The sequence below is a fragment of the Phoenix dactylifera genome, chromosome 14 (assembly GCF_009389715.1).
Source record: "Phoenix dactylifera cultivar Barhee BC4 chromosome 14, palm_55x_up_171113_PBpolish2nd_filt_p, whole genome shotgun sequence".
In the NCBI taxonomy this organism is placed as follows: Eukaryota; Viridiplantae; Streptophyta; class Magnoliopsida; order Arecales; family Arecaceae; genus Phoenix; species Phoenix dactylifera.
The window spans coordinates 7266029-7293360 of record NC_052405.1 but is presented as its reverse complement, the minus strand read 5'-3'; the positions used below and the strand labels follow the sequence as shown (position 1 = coordinate 7293360).

At 38.2% G+C, this 27332-nt stretch overlaps 3 protein-coding genes across 4 annotated transcripts; all 3 read right to left on the bottom strand.

Annotated features, from left to right (window-relative positions):
- Positions 1-1608: 1608 nt before the first annotated feature.
- Positions 1609-12522, bottom strand: LOC103701325 (1-phosphatidylinositol-3-phosphate 5-kinase FAB1B-like). 2 transcript variants are annotated; one of them, XM_008783347.4, is made up of 13 exons: positions 12372-12522; positions 11131-11444; positions 10958-10991; positions 9819-10568; positions 9558-9702; positions 9133-9471; positions 5100-6035; positions 4673-5010; positions 4435-4561; positions 4184-4351; positions 2691-4076; positions 2344-2604; positions 1609-2252 (listed from the first exon to the last, which is right to left on the bottom strand). In XM_008783347.4, exons 2-13 carry the CDS (start codon positions 11351-11353, stop codon positions 2001-2003), a joined length of 4959 nt encoding a protein of 1652 aa, XP_008781569.2. In that variant the 5' UTR covers positions 11354-11444; positions 12372-12522; the 3' UTR covers positions 1609-2000. The 2 variants fall into 2 exon arrangements, with proteins under 2 accessions (XP_008781569.2, XP_026658121.2); XM_026802320.2 differs by lacking the exons at positions 11131-11444; positions 12372-12522 and having other exon boundaries at positions 10882-10991.
- Positions 12523-15446: 2924 nt separating this feature from the next.
- Positions 15447-19686, bottom strand: LOC103701323 (protein FAM32A-like). Its single transcript, XM_008783345.4, has 3 exons — positions 19538-19686; positions 16196-16347; positions 15447-15931 (listed from the first exon to the last, which is right to left on the bottom strand). The coding sequence occupies exons 2-3, from the start codon at positions 16341-16343 to the stop codon at positions 15675-15677; spliced, it is 405 nt and encodes a 134-aa protein (XP_008781567.2). The 5' UTR covers positions 16344-16347; positions 19538-19686; the 3' UTR covers positions 15447-15674.
- Positions 19687-20466: 780 nt separating this feature from the next.
- Positions 20467-27184, bottom strand: LOC103701324 (nifU-like protein 2, chloroplastic). Its single transcript, XM_008783346.4, has 4 exons — positions 26672-27184; positions 26418-26520; positions 22404-22714; positions 20467-20951 (listed from the first exon to the last, which is right to left on the bottom strand). Exons 1-4 carry the CDS (start codon positions 26786-26788, stop codon positions 20763-20765), a joined length of 720 nt encoding a protein of 239 aa, XP_008781568.1. The 5' UTR covers positions 26789-27184; the 3' UTR covers positions 20467-20762.
- Positions 27185-27332: the final 148 nt, after the last annotated feature.

Here is a 27332-nt window from a genome sequence, read left to right as displayed (position 1 = left end):
ATTGAGCAACCATGTGGCACCTACCACTAGAATCAAGACAGTGTCTTTTATCTTTCAGAGCTAGCTGGAGCTCAAGATCCAGCAATTATTCTTTGGGTGTAGGATGGCTGGGGGCTGGCTTGCTGATGAATTTGGTTACACGAATCGGGGACAAGCTCTACCGCTGAGTTGTGAGTTCAGAGATTATTACTTGTGAAGTAGAGGTAGCAGCATTAAGGAAAAATTGAGAGGGATGATTTAGATGGTTTGAATATATATAATATAGACCAAGGGATGTACCAGTAGTGATTCAATCCAGGTCAAAGAAAAAAAAAAGGTAGAGATAAATTGAAAATCATATAGGATGAAGTAGTATGAAAGTACTTGATATCACTACATCTTTTAGAAAGTGTAGCCCTAAATATACCAGAATGGAGGAGAAAGGATTCATGTAGTTGACCCAAACTAGTTAAGGATTATGGCTTAACTGAGTTGAGCGGACATGAAGATTTCTTTTTCTTTTCTTCTTTTTGTTTTTTCCCTTTTTCTTTTCTTCTTCTTTTTTTTTCACCCTTTTAGTTTCAAGAAGCTTTCCTAATGTCTACTGTAAAATGACCAGCCCATCATTTTACAAGACAATTTTAAGAAGACAATAATGTAGCTTCCTTTTTTGACAGCATAATATCAATTAAGGTTGGCAAATATTCGAACTTCTATCTACCATCATCTACTACTACTCTGTAGGAACTTTCAGGCTTTTAAATAACAGATATCATATAATGCCTATCGATTATATATAAACAAGCAAAGCAATTATTAGTACCTCAACAACTATTCAATAATACCGTTCAAACAGTTCCAATGGAATTCATTTTATCTGATCTACACAACTCGGTATGTGTAAACAAATGTCTTCTATTGTCTCAACATGAAAATTAAATAGGTTAGAAAGAAAATTGGAAAAGCAAAGGAAAAGGCATAGTAAAACTTATCTTTTCTTCTTTAATGCTACTTACAAGTTCCAAGGTGAAATTAAGAAAAGAAGACACAACCATACAAACAAGCATGTCCTTACATTTAAGCTTCTTTTAAACCACATGGGTAAATGTATAACGAAAATATAACAAATTTATGGCCTGATTAAACTCCAACGTTTGAATTCAAATCAAAAGCCATGACGAGAGATAACAATGCGCAGATAGGATGGTTCCGCATAAAATAACCCACAATTGATCAATTTGCCTGGAAAAAAGAAAAAAAAATGCACAGATCATTGGAGCAAGGGATCTCCCACTGGACAAGGCCCCTCCACTGCTTTGATTGTATTGTTTCAGGGTGATTAATTGTGGATGTACTAAATACTTCAGAAAAGATAAGAGATGAGCAGTATGGTTTCAATTTCTATTTGACAACCAGAAAACATTTAAGACTTGAGAAATTTTCAACCTCTATGAATAAAAGCATACTGAAAAATAAATATTCAGAAACTTCTATGACTGATGACCCAAATCTTTCTACCTGCAAAGTAGCATATGCATGTCGCAAGCTAAAGAGCACAGAGTGGGATAATTGGAAGAATCATATTTACATATGAGGTTTTTTTTAAAAAAAGAAGCAAAGTGATCATCATTAACATGAAATTTTGCCATTTTATTCCTGTTGATTTATTTCCACAAAAAAGAAACCACTTTACAATCCCTGTAAAGCAATTCAATAGTGACAAAAAATAAACATATAAATAATCACAATTATCACAGACCAACTTGCTCCAAAATTTTGCTTAAAAATTGCAAAATTGGGAAACCTAACTGTAATGAACATCTATGTACAGTTGTTGTAAAGACAGAAGAACAGAAGAGCAGAATATATTTTCGTCCAATGCCAGAGAATAATCAGGGACACTCATATATCAGCCTTCAAACAAAAGAGAATTTGCACTTTTGGACTACTTTGGCAGCTTTGTACTGTCTAACTTTGATGAATTGTCACCAATATCAACACAATCTACAAGAGACCGAACATCACACTGAATTCCAACCATCTGGAACTGTCAGGAAGTACTGAGACATAAACTTTCTGAACCTTTTCTTATATTCCTTTGGGAAAATAACAGTTGGTGATGCATTTCTAGGAACAACTAGAGAAGCCTTCACCCAGGTCTCCAGTTGTTTATCCCAAGTGTACTGCCTTAGATAATCAATAATACCAAATACCAGCTCCTTTCGTTGTTTGTCCACTCCCACAAGTAAAGAGTAATCCATGACATTAATAGACTGCAAGAATCATCTTAAAGAATAAAATTCCTATCCAAAAAACCTATTATTATAATAATGTAGGAAAAGAATTGGCAAGCTGCATACTTACTGTAAGAAAAGATGTGTCATTCCAGATAGCCCGTTGCAGAAGATGTTTGGTTTTTCTACTAACATACATGGGAGATGCTTGCATATCCTCAATAAAGTTTTGATCCAAAAAAACCTTTTCAGGGTCATTCACATCTGAAATGTATCGGGAAAAAATAGATCCCTTAAGATCATATTTGCGAGTAATATTTCGTCCAAAAAGAAGATTTTCCATCACCATCAGATCAGTTTTCACTTCTTTGCTGTTTTTATATTCTTTAACCTGCAGCACAAAAGATCTAACCAAATTAGTATTACTGCAAGCCCAATGCTTTAGAAAGCCATCAAGAATATAGATAGTAGGATAACCTGATATATGCCCAAGACTTTTGCAAGACATGTTTGGCTTCCGGCGCTTAAAGAATGACAGATATGCTCAAAATAATCCGGAGCAAACTTTAGAAAGGAGTCAAGCTCGGTCTTCTTGATTTCTTTTATGATGAATCTGTCATCCAATGTCTTTGCAAAGAAAGCTTTACTCTTTCCTCCCTGAGCATTCCATTTTTTGCAACGGCTTAAGGAAGATATGTAAGCCAGTTCAGATGGGCAACACATCCTTCGAAGAGCATAGAATTGTTTTGCATGTAGACAAACAACTGAGTATTTACTTTTTCCAGTTACTTTTCCCACACCCACAGGGATTTCAGGATGCATGTTTTCTGAAGCCACCTGGTGATCCACAGGGAAAGAACCTTCAGAACCTGAGCTGGGCACCTCATCAGAAGAAATTGACGTACTCAGTGAAACATGTGACCCCTCTGAATCTAAAGATCCAGTAGATGACCAATAAGATGAAGCCCCAGAACCATCAGAAGTTGAGCTACATGAGTTATCGATTACTTTAGCTTCTGTTTTGCCAACTAGTTCATCTTTTTCATCTACGTTTGCCAATAAACCAAACTGATCCTCAGACAGGGCCAGTGCACAGGCAATTATGCTTGATATTTCATTGTCACAAACAGAGAAAACATTGCCATCTACATTAACAGGGAAGTGCAATGAATCCTCCGTTTCCCGAGGGACTAGTTGGCGTATTGGGGACAGGTGTGTTGGAGTATAAGTATGGACAAACTTGAACTTCTGTGAGTAACCACCACAGAGATCCTTCTTGTATGCGCTCCTTGTTTTAAAGGATGGAGCCCAGATCCAACCTTCAGGGTTATCATCTTGCATATATTCTAAAATAGTAGCAGATTCTCCTGGATAATCTTTGTCCCTTGAAAACCTCAACAAGAGGTCAGATGGACCCTTATATGGTTCTTGGTCAAAAGCAGATGGTATTTTTCCCCCAGACATTGATCTAGAAAAAGTCTCTCCAATCAAAATTCCGGCCTCTGCAACCTCAGCAGCAGTGGAAATACTAAATTTACTGCTCATATTTTCAGAAAGTTTGTCTGACCCGGCTTCCAGCTTGGATTCCAAAATGCTGTAATTCTTAGAACTATGGCTATCAGAAGAAGAGGATTCTTCAACACTGCTACAGGGCATGGCATACTTCGCCTGCACAAATTGATCTTCATGGACTTCATTAGAAGAAGCATCATTGTCTCTTGCATATGCAAGGAGGAAATGCAGACGACGGTCCCAGATGTAAAGTTTAAGAAGCAACTCTTGAAATAACCAACCCAAACCAAGGATTTCATGCACACTCTTCCCCATCTCTCCACTGCAATTGATCGCCTTTAGTAATGGAGCCTGCTTGATTAAGAGCACAAGGGGGGCAACACCACAATGATGAGGCTATAATTCTAGTCTAAAAGGTCTAAGAAGAGTAAATCTAAATGCAGAACATACAGACTGACCTCGAACTCAGATTTTTCTTGCATCAACATCTCGTCAAGTTCAGAAATATCTTTTACCAAACATGGAAAGTTTAGAAATTTCTTCAAAACCAAGGTAGAATATTTGGGCTTCAACTTATGCAGTAAACTTGCAACCTCCAAGAAAAATGTGTTTCCTTTTTCAAGCACCTAGAAACGAGCAACCATCATTTCCCCAGATAAAAATGTTACATAGAAAACAATAAGTAGGTGAATGCTTTCTGGCCACTTACATCTTTTGCCTCTCTCATGAGCGACTCTTGTCCATTTGGATTATGGAACTCCAGTACTGGTGGTGGCTTACTTGCAGCATAGATTTCAACAGATGAATATCTGAACATTGCAACTCTGGAGCCTAACCTGTAAATTACCAAAATGACATAAGCAACTTAAGAATCAAAATTGCTGGTATAGCTAAGTACAAAGGTACAGAAAAAATAATAAAATCAAATAAAAGAAACTTGCATATACCCGAAAAAGCGAAGGCAGTCTCTGTGCAGTGAGTGTCCACATCCTGAAGATAATCGACTAGCTGCCGAATGGCTTGTAAAGCTCAGCTCTAAGAATTTTCCAAAAGAGAGACCACGAGCTGCAGTAGACATCACAACCCTCTTGGTGGATCTTGGGATCCCACTTTCATTCTCGCATTTTAGACACCTAGTCCACATCCAAATTTTTCCTTCTGCTTCCCCGGACAAAGATGATTCTGGAGGAAGTCTCCTGGATGAAACAGTTAGATTCCCATTCTGGTGAGTGTAGCAGGATACATGAGCCTCTGGGGGTTCACCGCATGAAGAGCAACTGTAATTCTGCAGTAGAGACATTAGCTTCAATCAGCACCATCATCAGTTACAGGAAAAGGTAACCATCATTGAACAAACTAAGATAAAATGGAAACCTGGTTGAGAATAATTTCTTTAAGGAATCGTCCAAGAGACACATCAAAATTCCCATAGTATTTTATACGAGAAAGACGACTTTGCTCGCAAACAACATGCTTTGACATACACTGGCTAGACAACAATACCAATATGCTTTCAGAATCTGATATGCTCTCAATGTCATCCTTGTTTTGCATTTCAAATTTGTTGCTAAAATTAGTATCATGTTTCTTAATTGTCTCATTGCAATTTCGTTCAGCCTTTTCACCATTAGAGATTCCATCATGTGCTTTCTCTAGAATGACGCTACTGGTTTCTTCTATGCCATGATTAAGTGTTTCTGTTGGTGGAGAAACAGGTAAGACACCAATACTTGGAATATCAAGCTCTTCTTCCTTGAAGCCCAAGTACATTGAAACATGCTCTGAAATGGGAGGTTGATAGCTGTCTCCAACCAAGTTTCTAAGAGAAGCTGAGAAAGTTGACATTAATTGACTGGAAAGAAGAGATGGTGTTGATGAATCTGGCAAGGTTTCGTCATTGTTGCATCTATTACAAGAAAGATCCCCATGTGAAAGATGATTTTCATTACAATCAATATTAGGGCAAAATACAGATGACTCTGAAGAACCTTTAAAACCAGGATGCGAAAAAGAGGATATTTCTGTATGAGCTGTTTTTGCTTGGGATGCATCGGAAATAGGAGTACCTAAAGCAGCATCAGAACCATCAAAAATATCTGCACTACCTGCAGCATTACAACTACTCAAGGGCACTGATATATCTGTTAAAGAACAATTTGCTTCTCTAACAGCACACGCATCACAGGAAAAAGCTCTTTGATCTGCAAAGAATGATGTTTCAAGGATCAAACGATATGCGGCAAAGACTGTGTACTGCACCACTCGTTTTATTTTCTTCAGTTCATCACAATGAGATCCTTTCAGCAATATCTGCAATGTGAAACAATTGATAACATGGTTAAAGAAAATGTCAACTAACATTGACATTCAAAGTAGGTTACTTCACGCAAAGATCAAGTGCAAATACTACTAATCCATACCATACCATGTGATAATGTGTACTATGCTGACCGAACGCAAGCACAATATACGTAGTCTATACTGCTAACCCATGCAAACCCTAATTCTTAAAATTGACATAGGTCCATGACTGGCAGAACAACATGGCACAATCTTAGTTGCCAGAATTGGGACTCGGTGTGCAAGCAGATGTGCGTGCCAGTATGGGGATTTGGAAACACTTTTAGTAAAGAAGCACCTAGGAAGCTTTTTCCTAGCACCTAGGAAGCAAGTGCAGGTTCAAGTTTCCAAGATCAAAGCAACCGAGTTACCTAGATTGAAGATTCCTGCTACTAAGGGCACAATACAACACTATAAACATACTAGCACACATGGAGCAAGATACTTCGGTCCATGCTTTAGCGTAAGTTGGAAAACAAATTGCCTAATTCAAACCATTCATGGGAGCTCAGCCTTTAGTCAACCAAATTGTGTGATTAAACTGTTTCCTATTGATAAATTATTTCCTACTGAATCAACTTATGATCTGGCTGATGCAAGAACAAACTGATTCAAATCACCCAATTCACAATCTTCCCATTTGCCTTCCCAGATTATTGACATAAATAAATACATGATTCATCATAATGACAGTCTAAAATGTTAGGCAAAATTAACCTTCAATTTCTTCCTATTTAAAACAAGAAATCATATCCAAGTAGTTCAACGTAATTAAATTACAGTTTGGAATGAGTTACCAATCTGACCAGATTATGACCTTTACAATAATAAAACTCCTTTAGAAATCTTAAGCGTCAAATGTCATGTATGAATAGTAGTGAATAGACTTGCATCTCTCATACGGCATGTGGCCTATCACCCCATTTAGAAAATCTAAGGTGGAGGGTTCACATTTCACAGAAACTAGCAATGAAATGGAAGTGCAAATTATGAAATGAATCCTATTATGGTGATATTTAATTCCAGGCTTTCTCATGCAAAACGTGCAGTGCACATGAATTGTCTCCACAATTCCACTCAGCTGCGGAGAGAAATGAGCAAGAGTACGCCAGTTGTTCCTCTTAAGTAAAGCACTACAATTCAATTGTAGAAAGAAATAGGCAGGGTTTAGTTATCCTCCATATGCAACATGCCCCAGCTTAACTGATTGTTGCGAAAATTGTTCAAGGCTTGGTGTCTAGCTCCAGCGACATATCAGAACCCTCATCACCAAATATATGACTATCGTAAATGTTTGATAATATGACATATAACTGGGAGGGAAGATGGAAAAACCCATCAAACAATAACTTGCTCCATTCTAATAATGATGCAGAGGTATTTATTTGACTCCTCAGAGTTACAGTGGGCTCCTCGGCTCACCACTGACTGATGGCCGAAAATACTGAAAATGTCATTTTTGGCTGCACATCATCCCCAATGCCTGTATGTGCAAACACACAATTTTAGGGCACTTTGACCACAGCAACCTTTCCAGGTAATACAAACATTAATCCTGTTTTTTGAGAGCTACACTTAGCTTAAGTCAAAAAGCCATCTAAAACTAGACTATATTACCTTCTCCCGTCTTTTCTTTCTTTAAGAAAAATATCAACAGACACTACCTTCCATGCTTTCAATTATTTTTCCTGAGAAAATTAGTTGTCGGTTCTTTCTGGTTTACTTAACATACACCTCTTAGATACCTGAGTAACTTCTCCAAAATGAATACTTTTCTTCTTAATTTCTCTCTCTAGAGTGCTTTTTTTAAAGATTTCTCTGCCAATGTTCGTCCCTTTTGAAAAATCAATTTTTTCGGGATTTAAATGGCCTTAAGATAGTCATCACCTTAGACGCTCACTCCATTATATACCTACAAGATAGTCATCACCTTGTCTGTTCGAGCCCTGTAGTTCCTTCTGGTTCATCCTTTCATCAACTGCCCATTCTGCGGTCCAATGCCTCAACTTGACATCATGATGCCTCACAAATCCCTGTCATTAGTCATGGCCTTTCCCAGAACTAGGAGCACAGTTTGTTGGTGCAGGAATTAGGGTGTGTGAGTAGTCATCCCTTGCGCACAGCTTGACAAACATAACTGTTGACAAATTGTTCTATATGATTTCAATATTTTCTTCCAAAATGGCCAATCTATGGCATTATACCGCCCAATATAATTTCAAAGTGGTGGCGGCGGAAGAAGAAGAAGAAGAAGATAAAGAAGAAGAAAAATGAAGTATCCAAAAATAAGCATGAATGTGATGCCTTTTTTGAAGGTTGAAGTTGAAACTAAATAAAATATCCAAAACTAAGTATGAATGTGATGCCTTTTTTGAAGGTTGAAGTTGAAACTTCTTTTCTCCTAGCTCTGGTTTTTCCCTCTCCTAAATTCATTCTTCTGTAAGCACGAATTGATGCTTTTTTTGAAGGTTTTTCCCTCTCCTAAATTCATTCTCCTCGCCTGCATTTAAAATTGTTACGTATTACATATTTCTTCCATATTTAAATTAAACGTACCCGATATTACATATTTCAGGGTCTTCTGGAGTCGACATGCTCATACCTGGAACACTCAAACACCGGGCATAAACGAAGCATCCACAAACATGACTCTCAGGTAACCTTAAAAATCACAATCATTATTTATGCCTATCCTGTGGAGCTCATCAAGTAAATATAAGGTGGACAATTTTTGCAGGTTACTGTTTCAGAACTTCTCAGTTCCTTTCCCCTTTAACATATATTGCATCATAAACTCATCTGATTTGAGATTACTTGTTCACCAATACTCGGTTGGAGATCTACAATCTAGCATATCATCAAAAGAAGGGGGAAAAACAAGATGATGATTCACAGAAAGTAAAAAAAAGTAATGAGTCTTTCTACAAGGAAGTTCAAGTCATATTTGAGGTTTAGGTCATTCTCATACACAATACAGAAAACCAGCAAATGCACAGAAGGGGACAAACACAAATTCTGGAGAAAATGTGACAAAATCAAGTGACAAATGTGATAACATTAGACTCACCGTACACCCCAAGGGTTTTGGAAAACCCTCCAAGAACATCAAAGTTTTGCATGACTTCTTTCCACTAGGATTGCTATGTTCCTCCACAAACTTTTCAGTGCGAAATGAATCACAATGTTTCAGCTTTGGATTGGCAAGAATGTCAGAAGCAGATATAATCTCAGAACCTGCACAGCGAGCAATTCTTTCTAATCGACTGAGTTTCATATCAAGTGCTAAAGTCATTCCTTTTGCCAAAAGGGACTCCTGCATATCACGTGAAACATTTTTCTCTACCAAAACCACATTCGGATGACATGTTTCTAGCATCTCACTGATGGATCTTAAATATTCCTTATCCTGTTTCAAACAACAAAAATTTTAGGACCAGCAAATCGCATGCATTATAATTATATAAGAACTCGATCATTTTCATGGTAGCTTACCTGTTCCATTAAATCAAATGATGACAAACCAATATCACGCTGCCCAAGGGGCCCTTTAAGAAGTAATAGTCTAGGATTTCTACACTTGGTTGGCATGTGCTTGTGTGCAGTGTTTTTCTTGAAAACTAAACCCTTGATCACCTGACTGCATACCAAATTTTCAGCAGTTAAGAAATGCATTACATCTTTAACTCCATACGAAGAAAATGACTCACATGGATTATAGCCTATTTTGAAAGCTTCTGAAGTGTTTCTAATTACCTTTGACTGCGAGCACCTGTGGCAATGCACTTAACTTTCACATAGGACCCAGCATCCATTGCTCTACCCTCACCAGAGTCAGGCTTAACAAGCAGTGCAGCTTCCCATGATAAAGAAACAACAATGTCAAGCCAACTTTCACCATCCTCTCCCTTAGAAGTTATACCTTCTGATGCCAAAAGTCGACTTACAAGAATCTTAAATGGCCCATTCATTGCTTCCATCATTGCATTTTGGTGCTCTTCTTTGCAACCATGAATGCTTCTGTGTCCACCATCCACACTACTCAAGAAACTTGGTTGACCCCATTTTGTACCATCACCGAACTCATCATCATCATCATTATTAGCGACAGAATCCATGTCATCTTCAATGTTGAGTGGTTTGGGTGGCATCCAGATCAGAAGGTTGGTTTCAGCATTGGATAAGATCGATGCACTTCTGCTGTCAATAGCATTATCTGCTCCATCTGAACCACCTCCAGCTCTTACAGATCTTACATCTTCCAAGGTGCTCTTATGAACACCAATGAACTCAGCATCACTCTCCTCATGGTTTTCCCATGCTAATGAGCTAGATCTATGGATTTCTTCCATTGCCGGGGGAAGCCCATCTATGGTGGTCTTAGCATGAGATTTCTGAGAATCAATATGTATTGATGAACTTCCATCACCACCATTTTCAGAGTGTTCAGTAAATTCCAGTTTTGGACACCTTTGATTGGTACCTAAAGCCTCATCTTCGTCCTCCCTGTAAAAATGATAAGACATGAGACAAAGAGAAGATGCAACAAAAAGAAATTAGTAAGGAAACAGGGTTTCTTAAGTATAACAAGTAATGGTCATGACAGGATAGGGGGAGTGATCTCAACACAGTTAGATGGCTAACCGGCGTGGGATATCGCAAGAAATTTTTTAAAACAAGTCATAATTCAGAGCTAAGCATTAACCATATATCCTTGGAACTGATTGTTGATCTTTTAGCTTAAATCAAATGCCATGAGAACTTGGTATTGCTCTTTCATTCTCAGACTTAAGCTAAAAAATGTACAAAGGTTCCTCACCCAAAAAACCTGAGAATGTATAAACCAGAGTGCATAAACACAACCAGACAACATGCAGCTCAAATCCACCATGTACCTGCTCAGTGAATCCATATCAGCTGGGAAATCACCTGAAATGGGAGAAAAATTAGCCTGAATAAGTTTCAGGCTTGCAAGCAAGTTGATCTTTACGAGAGAAATACGGAATTCTATTTAAATAAGATGCATCAGGAAACCAATGAAAGGGGATGTCACAGAAGAACAACTCACCACAACTTGGAATGTGGTTGCTCATGAGACTGGTGTAAGGAATCCAACTGCTCATTCTTGAAGATTCTTCCTCCTGCTTCCTCAAACAAAATTTTCCATCCAAAGACGAAGCCTTGTCCTCCTTCACATGCCCAAGGCACAACTGAGAGTGGCAACTTATACAATAATATCGACTACTCAAATTCACCTGTTGCAAACCATATGCAACACACATTACACCCATCCAACCCCAACGAAACTTGGTTACATCAAAATATCAGACTCAATCAAGAACATTATATTCCGCTTCCTTTTCCCTTTACACAAGAAAGGCCCTGAACAAGAAAAGATAATTGGCATTAATATTTTACTCCCATCTAATACAGTAACCCATATACCAAGTTCAAAGCAACATATTAAACTTCATTTAAACCCCAGGTAAATAAGAACGTCAGTGAAAAAAGAAACAATGAACCAATCCAATGTTCTTGGGATTCACCAATCAACTCAGGAGTCAGGACGTACAACCTCTATGAAACATCTAAATGATCCAGGACAAAGACGGTGCAAATTATTGCAAAATACATTAAACCATCCACCAAAAAGGACATTTTGAGAACGTAATCTCTTACGAACCATATTGAGAAGATCCAATTTTATAATTAAAGGAAACTATCTCAAAAAAAAAGAGAAAAGCTTAAACGCATTAAACTAAAAGAAAATAAAGCGAAATATTCCAGGAAATATAATAAATCTCCAACAAAAACCAATCCAGAGTACATGACTTGAACTGAGATACACCAAACACACAAGGCAACAGCCTGAGGAATCAACACGGTAGTCAAAATTTCAAAAAAAAAAAAAAGGCAATAGCTCAAGCCCTGCAAGTGCCAATTAAAACCTCGATCTAAACCTCAGCAACCTATCACCAACCGAATAAAAAGAAACCCACATCCATAAAACCCATCCCCTAAACCTGAACATCTATCTGCAAAAAAGAAGAAGAAAGAAACAAGAAAATATGGAAGCCGAGAACCATTCCGCAAACCTCAAGATCCAAAAACACATCACCAAACTCCACAAAATAATTCCAGATAAAGTAATAAAAAAGTGCACAACCCCCCACCCCACCTTCCACCCCCCCCCCCCCCCCCCCCCCCCCAAAAAAAAAAAAAAAAAAAAAACAAAAAACGGCTAAGGAAGGAAAAAGAGAACCAGAAAACGAATCAAATTCAAGAACCAGAGCATCGCCGCGTACTCGCCTGGAGAGATCCAAAGCATCGCCAGAAACCCGCTTCAAGCCCCCTCGCTCCATCCCTCGATGACTTCTATAAAGCCGACGAGAGAACCTCGATCAGAACAAGCAGAGAAAAGAGAGGGAGAAGGCGTCCTTGGAGTGGAGCCCACCGCCCACCGCTCTTCTCGACTCTCTCTACTCGCGACTTTACCGTTGAAATCTCCGCGTATTCTTCTACGTATTCCCAACGGATAAAGCCGCCGCCGGGGCGAACGCCGAAAGAAACCATCAGCTGTTTCATATGGACCGTCGGATGCAGGTTCCGTGTATTAATGGATGGCGGATCTGGTTCGCGCGTAGGAATATCTACGAGTCAATTTCTCTGGAAAGTTCAAATCTGGTATAAAGGAAGGAAGGAGTGGCTTTGTTGGTATTCGGAACAGGGGATCGACTTTTTCTTAGATTTAATCTCAGCCGTCAAATCGGTGGACCCGGGGATGAGGTACGAGAAGGCAAAAATATGTCGTCTAGTGAGAAAGTGTCAGGCTGTCAGCTATTGGACAACGGTGATCAAAAAGTCGCCCTAGTAGGACAAATACTTAATGACAAGAAAGTTATCTTAAATTCTTTGTTATAGGTCAAGAATAATGCAATAGTAACCTAAAATAGAAAGAGAAAGAGTCCAAATAATTTGAATTATTCATCAATCATAGACAAATCTCCACTCTTTTTATTTTTTTTCTCCAAGAGACATCATGTTTCAGTTCTTCAAATTTAGATATCACTTAGGAGTCTAATTTCTAGAAGTTGATTGGTCCAACTGAATAATCTACCTCAATTGTCATCCATCTACTAAACTTTTCCAGATAACTTGTATTAGAAATTTCCGGTTTTCACATATCTATAATATACTATCTAATACTGTTTTTTTTTAAGCTAGAATAAGATTGCTATGGAAAGATGAATATTTTAACATTTAATTAGCACATAATAATAAGTATTCAGAAGGATTAGCACATTGATGATGAGAAACAGAGAAAGAGCTAAAGCTATCAAAAATTTTCTAATACAAAGAGTAAAAGATTCTCCTCTTCAAATATACCAAGCAAATTACTGAAAAATAATATTAAGAGGTTTCTAGTCACCAAATTTAAATGAATAAAAGGCAAGACCATGCGATGTTAAGTTTGTCTTTCTAATTTCAATTAACAGGGCTGATGCAAGATATGATTCAAGCCTAACTTTTTATTGACCAAATTATTTGGAATTTGGAAGATAAAATGCAGCAATCAAAGACACTATTCTCTTTAATTTTATGCATACACCAAATTTTTTCCTCTCCGGTTTGAAAGAAACTTTCAGTCAGAAGGCGAACTCCCCCCACCGCCATCATCATAAACAAACGCGCTTTCTTCGATTCATTGGACCGTGTTTGCCTTTTTTATTGCCGTGCTGCCTCGGCTCGGCCAAGTTCGCAACAACCACGCCTTGCTTCTGAGCAAAGCAATGAAGAGAGGAATCACGGTCCGATTCGGTGCACTCGGAAAAAAAAAATATATACTATAATTTAATCGACACATCTGTGTCGCAAAGCAAAGAAAAAAGAAATCTAACCTGTGTCACAAAGCAAAGAAAAAAGAAATCTAACATAGGGGACAATCTAATCCAAGTCTATACCCACTTGCGGCGGTCAGCATCTATGCCTCTTGCTTGCCGTTAACGAATTTGATCTTGGTTTGTTGTATATACTTTGTGTGTGAAGATTTTTCTTGCACCCAGGTAAATGGGACACAGCTTTCACAAAGGAAAGAAAAAGAAATGATCCCCCTCTGGGACCAGCTTGACTTGTTTGTTGGGTAAAGTTGTGACACTGCTATTTGTTCTTTTCAATGTTATCAGGATTCTCTCTAGGCTCAAGTAGCCGTTAGGCTCTGGACCCAACTGAGGCTAAGCATTTGTCCTGGTGTCTACTTCATGTCAGGGAATAGCTAGATTGTATTGAAGGATCAAGAAATCAGCATTGAAAGGGGCCAAAGTGCTTTTAAGGCTGTGAGTCGATTTGATCTCTAACTGGCCCAAGGTGTCTAACTCTCCTGTATGATTTATTTCATCATGTTTTTATCTCACGATCATGCTATCCCTTTTGATCGCTGTTTTTATATCATCATTCGATAATATGAATTAGTAATTTCAAAGATTATCTTGCATCTGTAAATTCTACTAAGATAATAAATTTATACAATCTTGGACCCCAACATTACCTCATCAGTCATTATATCCTTTTGTAAAGACATAAACAACCAGGAGGAATCATTTCGTTAATCTTGTTCTACCTATCCTGCAAGAATGGAGCTTTATTCCATAAGAGAGGATTTAACAGCAGTAGCATACGCTTACCACGCTCCAGCTGGACAGTATAACTCTTTCTAACTAATTAAACTTCTGGTCTTGCTCACCTTCAATTAAGAAATAAACTGAATTTTTTGCTGGTCAACTGTGTATATTAAAAGAGATGATAAATGAAGCATTTTAATAACCAAAATATCACATTAGCCTTCAGTTTCGCTTTAACAGGATCAAAGGAATATAAACGCATTTCAATGACCAAACTATCTCAACAGTCTTCAGCTACACAAGATCAAGATCAGACTTGAAAAAGTAAAGTAAATGCAAAACCTCACATACAACCCCTTTGATATATAGAAGTCAAGCTCTTCCAAATGTGTAGGTCAGACGTGTAGCTTGTGCAGGTGCCATCAAAAAACGGCCATTATCAGATACATATTCCATACAACCTTTCTAATGTGAACTTCGTATTAAAAACACATGGGAATTAATGCACTGATTCTAAAGTTACAAAGCAGTCCCAAGGTCCAATATACACTGTTTTTCGATATCGACTTGATTACTTCTAAATAGTTGCTGCTGCACAGATAGAAAGCGCTAATCACCAAATAATTAGCACCGGTTACATGACATAGTTCCAAGCAGAAATTCAGCCTGATACTGATGCCCTGAATAAGGGTAATAATATAAAATGACAGATAATCAAGTTGAAGTAACCACATGATATAATTTGAAATAAATTTTTAGAATGATCTGCAAAAGAAAACCCATCTTTAATCAAAACTAGTAAAGGTGGTTAAAAATCTGTGCAGTGATCAACAAGAACTAAAATTGACATCCCAGATAGGCAGTCTGTCTTCCAAACATAAATGGGATCTATTCAAAGGTCTCAACACAACTGGACAAATGAAACACCACCACCCACAGCAAACACCAGGATTCTGAAGGTGGACCAGTTTGCTTTCGGTGTTGGTTCATTAAGCTAACCAGGACCCACTTTGGGAATGTCATAATGCTCACTGAGATTTGCCAGACATTGATTGAATTCCTGAATCCGGTCACGATGTGATTTATTTGCATTCTTTGGCAGCCTATGCATGTTAATTTTCTCCCTCTGTTCAAGATACCGTCTTTCAGCTGGCGTGAGGTGGTCATCATAAGCAGGCGGATGTCCATCCCCGAACTTGTCAGCTTCATTTATGTCTTCAGTAGGATCAGTTGATATTTCAGAACTTCCACCTGGAAAGTCGCAAATATGGGGAACATGTCACCACGTCATTTGGCAAAGACATTAGGCAATAGTAGTTTGGCAAACCATTGGGCTTCATGAAGTGTAAGACTGGAAATGCATCCATATTTGATTTGGACTTGGGATTCCACTATTGTTCTTGAAATAATTTGACTAGGCTCAATAAGAAGCCTTTGATAAATTATGAAGGGGCAAAACATATTAGTTTTCCTTAAAAAAAAGACTCTAATATGTACAGTACGGTAACAGCGAACCTGCTGGATTCTCATGTTTTTCGACTTGAGACTCACGATCATTATGATGCTTGTGCTTCTTTTTCTTCTTTACCCCACCTGCCTTGACATCTAATGCTTTTCCTTTCAGCTTAAGCTTTCCACCGGCAACATTCTCATATGCAGACATTCACCTACTTAAAGAAAGAACTAGGAATTTAATCTAATAAGTCACACTATGCTAAGAAATATATGCAAATTACATAATATGAAATAAAACTATAAAAAAGATATGAACAATAACAAGAGATTCCAATCATCAAGGTTCATATTCTCATTATCTTTACTTCACCTGACTCATACAGAGATTCCATGTTTCCTTTCAATAAAACGAGCTTCCATAGTTTCTCGACAGCATAATTAGAAACTTCGATAACTACTATTTACAAGAATAAGAAAACATATATTGACAATAAAAAATAATATCATTAACCTATCAAATACTCAAAAAGGGAAAAGAATATCTGATGAATGGTAGGTTTGCCATGATGGACTCAATGGGAAAGGAGTGTGATGGAAGGTTATGATCTGATGAGCTCGTAAATGGGTTAAGAGTTTGATGAATGGATACCCATTTTATCTTATCTAATTTTCTTGCCCTTCTCTCTTGATTATTTATAAACTATTAAAAGATTGTATTTACTAAAGAAAAGTGGACATATAATTTTTATGTACAGATTCTCAACTTCTATTTCTGCACTCCTGTATTTCTTTGTTGAGTCTATTCTTATGAGTGCGAATATGTGGGAAAAAGAAAGCAATCTATCATTATTTTGTATGGCATTAATAAAATTACGGGACAACCTTTAACTAACAGGCCACGGTCAAAAAGATGTTGCTCAAGCAGTAGAAGGCCCTTAAGAGTCCAAGTGCACATCCAGGTCTCAAACCCATGTGTCCAAGCAGCTAAGTTGCTTAGAACTCTTGAAAGCAGCGGACACTCAGGCAGTACTACCTTTGACAATATTTGTAAAATGAAAGTGGTCTCCAACTCTCTACTAATGATATGAACAACATAAGTTACTTTGAGAGGGATGGGCTCCAGCAAACGATCTAAGACGCCTACAAAGCATGGACTTTACTACATATAATTATTCATGATTGCTAAGGAGGAGTAAAGTTCTATAAAGCAAAGAACAGAACTCAATTACCTAGAATAAGGGTGGCTTTAGTTGGGGATATGGAGAAGCAAATCTCCAAGAAAGAATTATAACAAGAAGTGAGCACATGAGTGAGCTGCCTACATATTCTGAAGCAGGTGCAAGTGTGCAACACCCTTGGTAGAAATTTCATGCTCCAAATGAACAAGATCATCGTAACTCTTAATAAACATGTCCAAGAGTACATAAATAAACAGCAACTCTTGTCCGAACTATCTGCTTTCATCTTTGAGATTTACTGAATTTCATCAGCCATTCATTCATGAACCACTGAAATTCATATAACTCCACTAATCTAATCATTCCTGCTCTTTGTTAGATTTACCACACGTTCATCTCAACATCCTCAGTTCTAACATCCCAAAAATCACCTCGCACTTCATCAAGCCAACTCTAATTCTACTAGCTATTTTTTCATCTATGTTTCTATAATTATATACAGTAGATTATTAGTTTGATAACATAGTTACACCATGGTACCTCTTGATCATTAATTCTGGCTAGGGTCATAGTTTGATTCCTGCTTTCCATACAACCTAGAAGGACTCGAACAACATGTTATTGATAAGTGACGAGCACAAGGACAGCAATGCCACTACACTGATTCATTGCTGCTCACCAAAACAACTATTATGTAATCACGCTCTCAAGTCCCTACCCTTTATATTAGAAAATTTTCTCCTAGTCTTTCACTATATCGTTTGTCATCATCTCCCACTTAACCAGTCCCTCATCCCTTAGAACACAGTATACAAGGAGCGATGTGGAATTCTTTGTTTATGACATGGTTTTCTAATGCAAGCCATAGAGGTTTTCTTTCTTCTCATTGGATGGAAATACTTTTTTTCCCATTTAACTCCTGCATGTGTTCTCTCTCAGGCCATAACTTCAGCAACCTACATGCCTCAACAACATCAATGCCGTCATCTTCTTTGAAAGTCAGAACTAACATGTCTGCCACATAACAAGCGTGCATGTCACTAATCAGGACCATTGAGTCCTCTCTACTTCTTCTTCATATGATCCCTGATAGCACTTTCCTTCTATCCAGCGCTTCCCTGATTAGTTCATGCACCATTTTTATGAGCCTTCTTTTCTTTAGTTTGCCCCCTTCCCCCTACATAACTCTCAAGCAACAAAATGTCGTTCATACTCATTAATGCCATGCAATCATCGAACCCTTCTGATAACCAATCGGGTGTACTGGTTTTGAAGTCTTTTTATCTCCACCCTAGTATCCCTCCAACCGTGAGTACTTTGTGGTTACCATGTCTTTTAAGATCAATAACCGTCCAAGGACTCACCTAATATCACCTTCTCCAATGCACACCATTTGTTCCATGTCCTACTTCACCAATGCAACAGTATTGTTGACAGTCTTCTCTCATGTATTGTAACCTTGACTTCTACATACATTAAGTGATAATTATACTATCCTCTCCGGAAGTCTTCGGGCCACCTTCCCCATTTTTTAGTCCAGATAATGCCTTCGATCATGAATAGAACTGCATTGTCGACTAAATTGATCGTGCATGTTTTATTAATCTTCTAACAGTTCATACACAAAAGGAGGTTCATTGGAAACTTCTTCCGGTTAATGGCATGGCCCTCCATCATAATACTTAGATTGTTACTTGATGGGTTGTCTCTTCAGCTTGACCATCCCCTAGCCCAATGTATTCCCCCCTTTACCTTTTCTCTTTTTTGAACAAGTGAAGCCAGTAGGCAGTTCCAGTTATCTCACAAAAGATAACATCAGCCGGTACAACTGACTGAAAGTCCATTTGTAGGCCCTGAATCCATGATGTAACAAAATTCACATATTGATCATTATCTCTCTCTCTAGTTCGCCTATCTGACACGTTTCTAAGATCATCGCTTGCACTTCGCTCTTATTCATCTATACTAATCTAAATCAAACTCGTGGGTTATTCATCTTTCCTGAAAAATACCTTGTAACAAAGCAAGAAGGAAGAAATTATCCGACGACAGAACGTCAAACGTAGAAGAGTAAAGGTAAGGCTTCAAATATTGCACGAATCCAATTAAACTTTGATCGGTTGGTTTCTTACGAACTTCTAATTGTAACTATAATAAATCAGTATCTCAAGGTGAAAGACGGATGGCGAGAGAGAGAGAGAGAGAGAGAGAGAGAGAGATGTTCCTGGTTCCGGAGGACGGCGGTCCCCGCCGGAGATGGAGGTCCGGCGTGGTGCGTCGAGGAAGAGACTCGGTTCACCGGGAGCGTGGAATCGTGGAGACCGGAGAGATCGACGGAAAGCCCAAATCCTAGGAACCCCAATTGGATTAGTACTTTTGTAATCATGCGAACCATAAACGCTTCGAGTGTATCGGGTTAACGGGTTCTTTGTCCAAACGGGCAGTTCGAACCCGTTTTTGAAACCAGTAACGATATTTCTCTGGGAAAGCTTTATCCCCCTGATGAACTTGCTCCTTGGTTAGGGCTGTAAATTAGGGATTAAAAAAAAAAAAAGGTAAAGTTGGAAGAGCTGTTGATTGGCACTTGATGTTATTTTGTCATGGAGTAAAGCTCATCAGCCCAAAAAAATGTAGGAAAAGGGCAGGGAAGCAAAAGAATGACATCCATACCACTAGTTTGTTCTATCTACTTCTTCTCATGCATCCAGATAAGAGTTTGATTTTGGACTGGATTAATTGACTTCAACAACTGGTTTTGCTCATAAACATATGAAATAAAATTATTTACCAAGGTATGCCAAACTTTAATCAACTTGCAGAAGCTTGGTCATCCTTTGGCTCAGTAATTAACAAAAAACTCATTGACAGAGAAAAAAAGAGCTTAGTTAAAAATAAAAGAACAATATTACCTCAAAAAATGGATGAACAGAAGATAAGGTGGGTCAAATAGTTTTTCTCTTTAAAAAAAAAAATCTTTCGCATAGCTGTTCTGACTTTCTCATCCTGCAACAACACTGAGGTAATCTAATAAGGCCCAAGACAATTCCATGCCACTTGACATTTAGATCGCTGCAACTGGCTACAGCATTCCACATTTCCAAGTTCATTGCTCTCAATTAAATATGCCTCGCTTGGGAAATGGACTGCCAGAACTGATATTTTAAAGTTGGTGCACAGATCTTCCTATAACATTTTATTTACAAAAAAATTACAGCAAGTACATAGATTTCCACGAAACAGTAAAACTATAAATTACGATCAAATTTTTGCACTAGGTAAAATAATTACTTATAAAAATGTTTAACACATGAGCTCACAAGATGATATATAAAAAAGTGTTTTTTTTCCCTGCCGGGTATTTATTTTAGGAGCTAACTGCTGCAATGGAAGGGATCTTTCTCAAATATTTTAGGAGCTGTACTGCATTTGCAGGGATCTTTTCTCAGGTATCATAAGAGTTGAATTGCTGCAATTGAAGGGATCTTTTCTCGAAGCTTCTGCGTCACTGCCACTCGAACAGTCATGACCCCAGCGGCGGGGCCTGAAAGTCGCAATTTCACAATTGGCTCCTCAATGGTGACGAGCTCAAGCTCACCACCACCAGTTCCACTGAGGTATGGCCTAATCTCGTCAAGTACCTGACATGGGACCAAAGATGAGCATTAGCATTTTAGCTTCCACATATTAATTGCCACAAGAATAGCGAAAGAGCAATATATCATGCAGGCTCCTAAGACTGAAGGTGGGCGAATGATGCAGGTAAAGCACAAAATTGTATGGCTAAAGTAAGCAAATAGTCTCGAGGACTTTGATGCAGGTAAAGACTATGAACCTTTTTGTCAGCATCAAATGTAACTTATATATATGATCACATTTTATTTCAAAAAGGACAGGAACAAAAGAATTGGAGGATAATGCATGTGCAAGATCAGCGGGGAAGATAAATCTTCATTATATCAAATATCATAATGACTAGACCAATTTCAAATTGATATGGATGAGAACCTATTTTGCATAACTACATTGGAAAGAGTCATGCCATGCCTTGTGTTAGAGTGATTATCTAGGTCTAGCAAGAGGTTTGTAATCAAAACTTATTAATTTGAAATATTAATTTCATGTAAACATGCACTTCTTGACATCCAACCCATCTTTTCAATTTGCTTCTGCCAAGGGTGAGGGCCCACTTATATTTGTTATCAAGGTCTTTTATTGTGTTTGAAGTAACAAGGGGACTACTGGCGCATGAGATTCTGTTATAACTTTTATTGGACATGTCGTTTGATAAGCTTTGTTGGACACATTTGGTTCACTTATGGGATTCTGTGAATCAATCTTTTCTTCCTTCAATTTCTGAGTTGAGAGTATTTGACAAGTAGGAGTGCATTTTGTCAATGAGTGCCGAGAATACCAATGAGTACGCATCAAACGAAGTTGCATGGGTACTTGATACATAGCAAATGTATGTCTGAAGACCTTTTTCCTGATGAGGAACTCTTAAACATCTTGGCTTTGTTAGGTTCAATTTATAATGTAGAACTTGAATTTTGGATGTTCATATCTAGCTGATATGGAACTTAACCCGATGCTCAATTCGCTCACTTGCAACAAAACCCAAACCCATATCATCTTGCTGACATGGAGGACACACATGGGGCGGCGGCCATGTGTCAAATGTAAGGGTGCAATCATGCTAGTCAGGTGTAGTTAAAAGTGGTTGAACAAAAATTTTGCATGGAAATTTTTATTCACTGACAACTGATTAATTAAGAGTTCCAATTTACCATAACATTTAAGCATTATCCGATTTCCAAAAATGGAAAAATTAAGAAAACCTAATAGAGTCCTGGCAAGTGGTAACAGACTAATGCAGCCCACCAGGAGCAAAAGTGGGATAGAGCTAAGAAAAAAACAAAAGTATAGCAATCCTCCAGCCAGCAGATTTAAAAAAAAATGGATACTGCACCATAAGTATGGATTGGAAGAACAAGAAAGAAAACTATAGATTATAGAAGGCAGTTAAACATTTGAAAGAAAAATAGTTGCAAAGAAAGAATTGCTACTATGTGAATGGTTATGTGAATGTTTACCATCTCAATATTTTCGGCATTTAGCTCGAGCCCTGTTTCCTCATCAGCGATGGGTTCAACTGCAACTATTTCTGGAATTTTCTCCATTAAGCGGTGCTCAATGCCCATCTTCATTGTCATTACAGAACTTGGACAGGATCCACATGCTCCTTGTAGTTTCAACCTTACAATATTTCCATCAATCTCATGTAGTGCCACATTTCCTCCATCTGCCATAAGGTATGGTCGCACTTCATCTAAAACTGACTCAACATTTTCTGCAGTCAGTGGCATTTCCACTACTGGATCTGGAGTAGCAATAGCTCTAACCACTGCAGCAAGGACAAAAAGAAAAGACTGACATCACAAATTTATCCAGGGAAAACGAGAAAACCATTATACTGTAACAGCCTTACAAAATCATAGAACCATAAACATTCTTTGTAGCCTATACTGGAAGGTGTCTCAGTGCATGAGCCCCTCGCCACTATGGGGTCGTTTGGGGGAAGGGGGGGAGTCAAATGCATGCAGCCTTACCCTCATATACAGAGAGAGGGTGTTTCCATGTTTCGAATATGTAACAATCAGGTCATAATGGAGTAACTTTACCATTGCACCAAAGACCGCTCTTAGCTTGTACCCAATACTGAAACTTCAAAAGAAATGGGGCACCACAGCCACATAGACCTCAATAGAGCCATAACTGCAGTTTAATAGTGTGCTAAGACGAAGCTACTTGCTTGAAAGCTTGGTTTTAGTTGCAGTCTCACGTACCAAAGCAGTTCAGTTTCAATGGTTCCAAGTTCAATGTTGGCAGTTTCAGATAAAATAAAAAATTAGAAATCAATCGGAACCAGGAAAGCTATAAATATATAATGACAATAAATCAAGGAACACATCAGACATTAATGCAAGCACACTAAAGCTTTTGGATTTTGGGATGTTTTAGTGGTTTCATGCTGAGAGATCAATTTTTTTAAAAAAAATATAGGATGGTTGGGGGGGGAAAATGTTTACAGCATAATATATCAATTTACAGTTTGAAAGAAATATAATGTATGCCATGTTACTTGGACACATGACAGAGGTATCAAGTTTTTTAGCATCTAGAAGAATACAACATGGGAATCTTCAAAAAATCAGACACATAGGAAATATCTATATATTATACATTCATGTGTAAATATATATCGGCTCATGTATATAACAAATAACAAACTAGATAGACCTATACTCCTAAATCTCATAAAATTAGATAAATTGCTTGCTATTTTCATGTTATACTTGATAACTTTCATATAGAAGTCACTAAATATACATTTAATCCTGATGAAATCATGACATGATGGTATGAAGTGTCAAGAGTGTCCAAAAGGTCCCAAGTGTCCAAGTGTGCGACACACCCCAAAATTTGGAGTATCCAGATAACAATGAATGTATGACATCTAACTGCTTATAAGAATTGAGCTGTAGGATAGCCAAACATATGTCAAAAGCTTTACATTCTAAGAATTTATGTTCTAAGCATTTTTGGAATGTTACATTGCAAACTTCCAAATCTTATCAAAAGTTGTAAAATCTAAGTTTAACCTATAGTAAATGATTGACAAACTAAAAGAAATAAAGAAATAACAAAAGAAAAGATAGCTAATATATAAAAGGAATTTGGTTTAATGCATTGGCTACAACCAAAGCTCTGAGATCAGCCCTAGATTCAGTTAGTTCTGGCCAAAATCGAAACTTTTACTTTTTAAGGTTTGGTTTCGCAGATTTGGCAGAACTTCCAAGCATGTTTTCTTAGCATAACTCGTTAAAAATAGGGATACTGGATGTTGCTAGAAAACCAAACATTTTCGGTTCATACTTTTGTATAACTCCATCTCAAGGAATCCGACTATGGTCCCAGCATTTTAAAGTGGTTCTGCTATGCTAGCAGCCATGGGATTGCACATTGTTAAGCAAAAGGTCGATGCTCGGAAGGAACCATGGCAGATTCTATTAAAAAAAAAGAATCATAAAGATATAAAAATAAATAGAAAGTGAAAAATAAATAAAATAAAAAAAGGCAAAGATATTAAAAAAAACCTTTTCTACTCATCTGAAAACCTAGTTAACTGCAACATGACATGTCACTACATTGAAGAATTTGCCACTAAAGTATGCAATAATATTAATGTACAAAAAGTCAATAGCTTAAATTGATGAAGCAAGCAACTCTACCTAATGATAACTAACATTTTTAAAAAAAAAAATAACAAGAAATCAGTTGAACTTATGATCTATAACTAACATGTTTGAATATTATAATGAGACACGGGGTTCATGATTTACTTAACTAACACACCTACTACTCCAACCTACCCCAAAATATAGTTCACACAAGACCATTCTAGGCCAGCTATGCCTAAATTGGTTGCCTGGGTGCCTACCGGGTGATCAACCTATACACAGTTGGACCTTGAGCAGAGCAGTTGAGGGACAGCCAACTAGGTGATTCCGGTGCCTGCTTCTTAACTAGTGGTTTCTTCTCCTCTTTTCTCCTCCTTGGTTTCAGTGAATCATTACTGCCTCTCAAAGGTTTGGAAGTTCGGAAGAATACATATGCTCAGGTGCTTAAATGATAGAGCTTTTAGCTATTGGTGTTGTCCAACCACTGCTTGCTGGTTACTTTATCATTCATGGCACCAACAGATGTTCTTTCTTAACCACAGCCAAAGCAGCATGCCCATCTATCAAAGGTAGCTTTATAAGCCCTATCTCATAATTTAGTCCTATGACTGATCATGTCCTTTGCCATCTAAAGGATCTTCAAGAAAGATACTTGCTCCAAGGGGTCAGGTCGGAGATTTATTTTACACAAAAGCAAACAATTCAAATACCTGCTCCAAAACATCTCAATAATGAAATGAATATAAATCAAGGTACCATCTCATAAGACTCTGCTATGATGACACAACTTGTAAGTTTTCTTTTGTGTATTAATTCTAACTCCATATTTCTATTATACTTAAACTTGTCCCTAGATCTTCTTTGGTCATCGTTTGGCACATCAAACTTCTGTCTTGCCCTTCACATCAACCCATAAAATTACTACCAGGCTACCGCTCATAAACTTGCAAACTTGCAATTAGGTTTCAGAGGCATGCGATGTTACAAGACCTCTCTCTCTCTCTATCATCTATCTATCTATCTATCTCTATCTCTATGTGTATTTGAGATTAGGCAGGCTAATCCCCACCTTTCTTACCTTACACCCATCACACCCCTCAAGAACCTACTCCAAGCGAATCAAATCCCCACCCTCTTGCTCAAGCAGCAAGGGGTACCATCCAAGCAAGTGCACTTCTTCATCTCTCACAAATCCGTAACTACATCACTTGAGACTGATCTATTAATTGCACTTCTTCATATTATCCACGTGTCTTCATGTGCAAGTCAAGCGGATATTATACAAACATTAAAGCATAACTCCCATGTATTGATTCTAAATATTTTTCACTATTTCTATTCCATGTGATATGATTCGTGATATTAATTTTTGAAAACCATCTAAGTCAAAGCAATTTATCATAACCCCATCCTTACGCCCGTTCTTTGATCACGTGAATACATTAGCAGCTAGTTATGAAAGAGAAGCACAAAGACCGGATCCTAAAGACGATTCTGAGACGTTCAAAGGATCCTAAGCAAAGTAAAAGCCACCTCCCTATGCCAATTAACAGGTTCCACTATATTCAGAATTCAGATCGCGTGATTGCATGAGTACTTTCACAATTTATGTAACTAATAATCCACCAAAAGAGAAGTAAGAGATCCTTTCTTTCATATCTCCTGAAAAACTATAATAAACGTTTTTCCGGGGCTATAAGAAGTACAAGTCCAAATCAAAAATCATCCAGAGATTAGTCTATCTTGTAAAAATGGAACCTTGACCAGAGATTCTGGTCTTTATAGGATTCGAAACAAAGCAGAAACATCCCAATTTCCCAGCTTGAAAGACGAACAAAAACCCAATAATCAAAGACAACGGCTTACCATACCATCTTCGGGATCGGGAAGCCATCGGAAGAAGGGAAGGACAAGAACTCCCGAGGCCACATCGGCCGATTGAAATCCTGGTTCCCCTGAAGCCCGAATCCTGCGATTTATAGAAAAATTACAACAAGACACAAAATTAAATCAACTCAAAGAGATTACAAGACAGTCTCTTTGGAATCAGAAACCACAACTGATAAAATTTAAAAGAGAGAGAGGGGGGGAGAGAAGGGGATGGGAAAAGAGATAGAGACCTTGAAAGAGAGAAGGCGGGAGCGGAAGAGGCCGGAAGTAGAAGAAGAAGAGGAGGCTTCAGGGGACTGCTGAGCCCTGCAGCAAGAAGGACAAGGATTGAACACCACCGATTGCATCGCTGGCTGGGTGAAAGGAATCGCACGCTTCAAGTCTCTTGATCTCTATCTGCTGTGGCTCGCTCGAGGCAATGGCTTCTTTCCAACCAGATGGGAGAACGCCAAACGAGGGTTGGGGGTTGGGACTTGGGAGGCGCGGTCTCCCTGGTGGACTGCTGCTGCCTCAGACTGGGCCTCCCTTTTAATAAGGCATAATAGACCATTTATACCGCAATGCGGCCCAACCCGATTGTTTCTCTACCGTCGCAGCTACTCAGCCCGTCCTCGCGGTGCTTGCTTGTTCGATTCGGCAGTTTCTAGCAGGGAAAAAGCAATTTTAAACAAAGGAAAACAAAATCTAGTTATCATTCATTGCGATGGTCCGGTCAAGGCCCGGTCCGCTTGACCGGCCTAACCCGAGCTTGGCCCAGCCCAAGCTTACATAATAATAATAAAAAAGGGCAAAACAGAGAGGAAAGCCGAGGAGTAGGAATGCTTGATTTCATATGTTCGCCATACCCACCTTGGGAAGGCCGATAGAGCCAACGATAAACTTCATGAATTG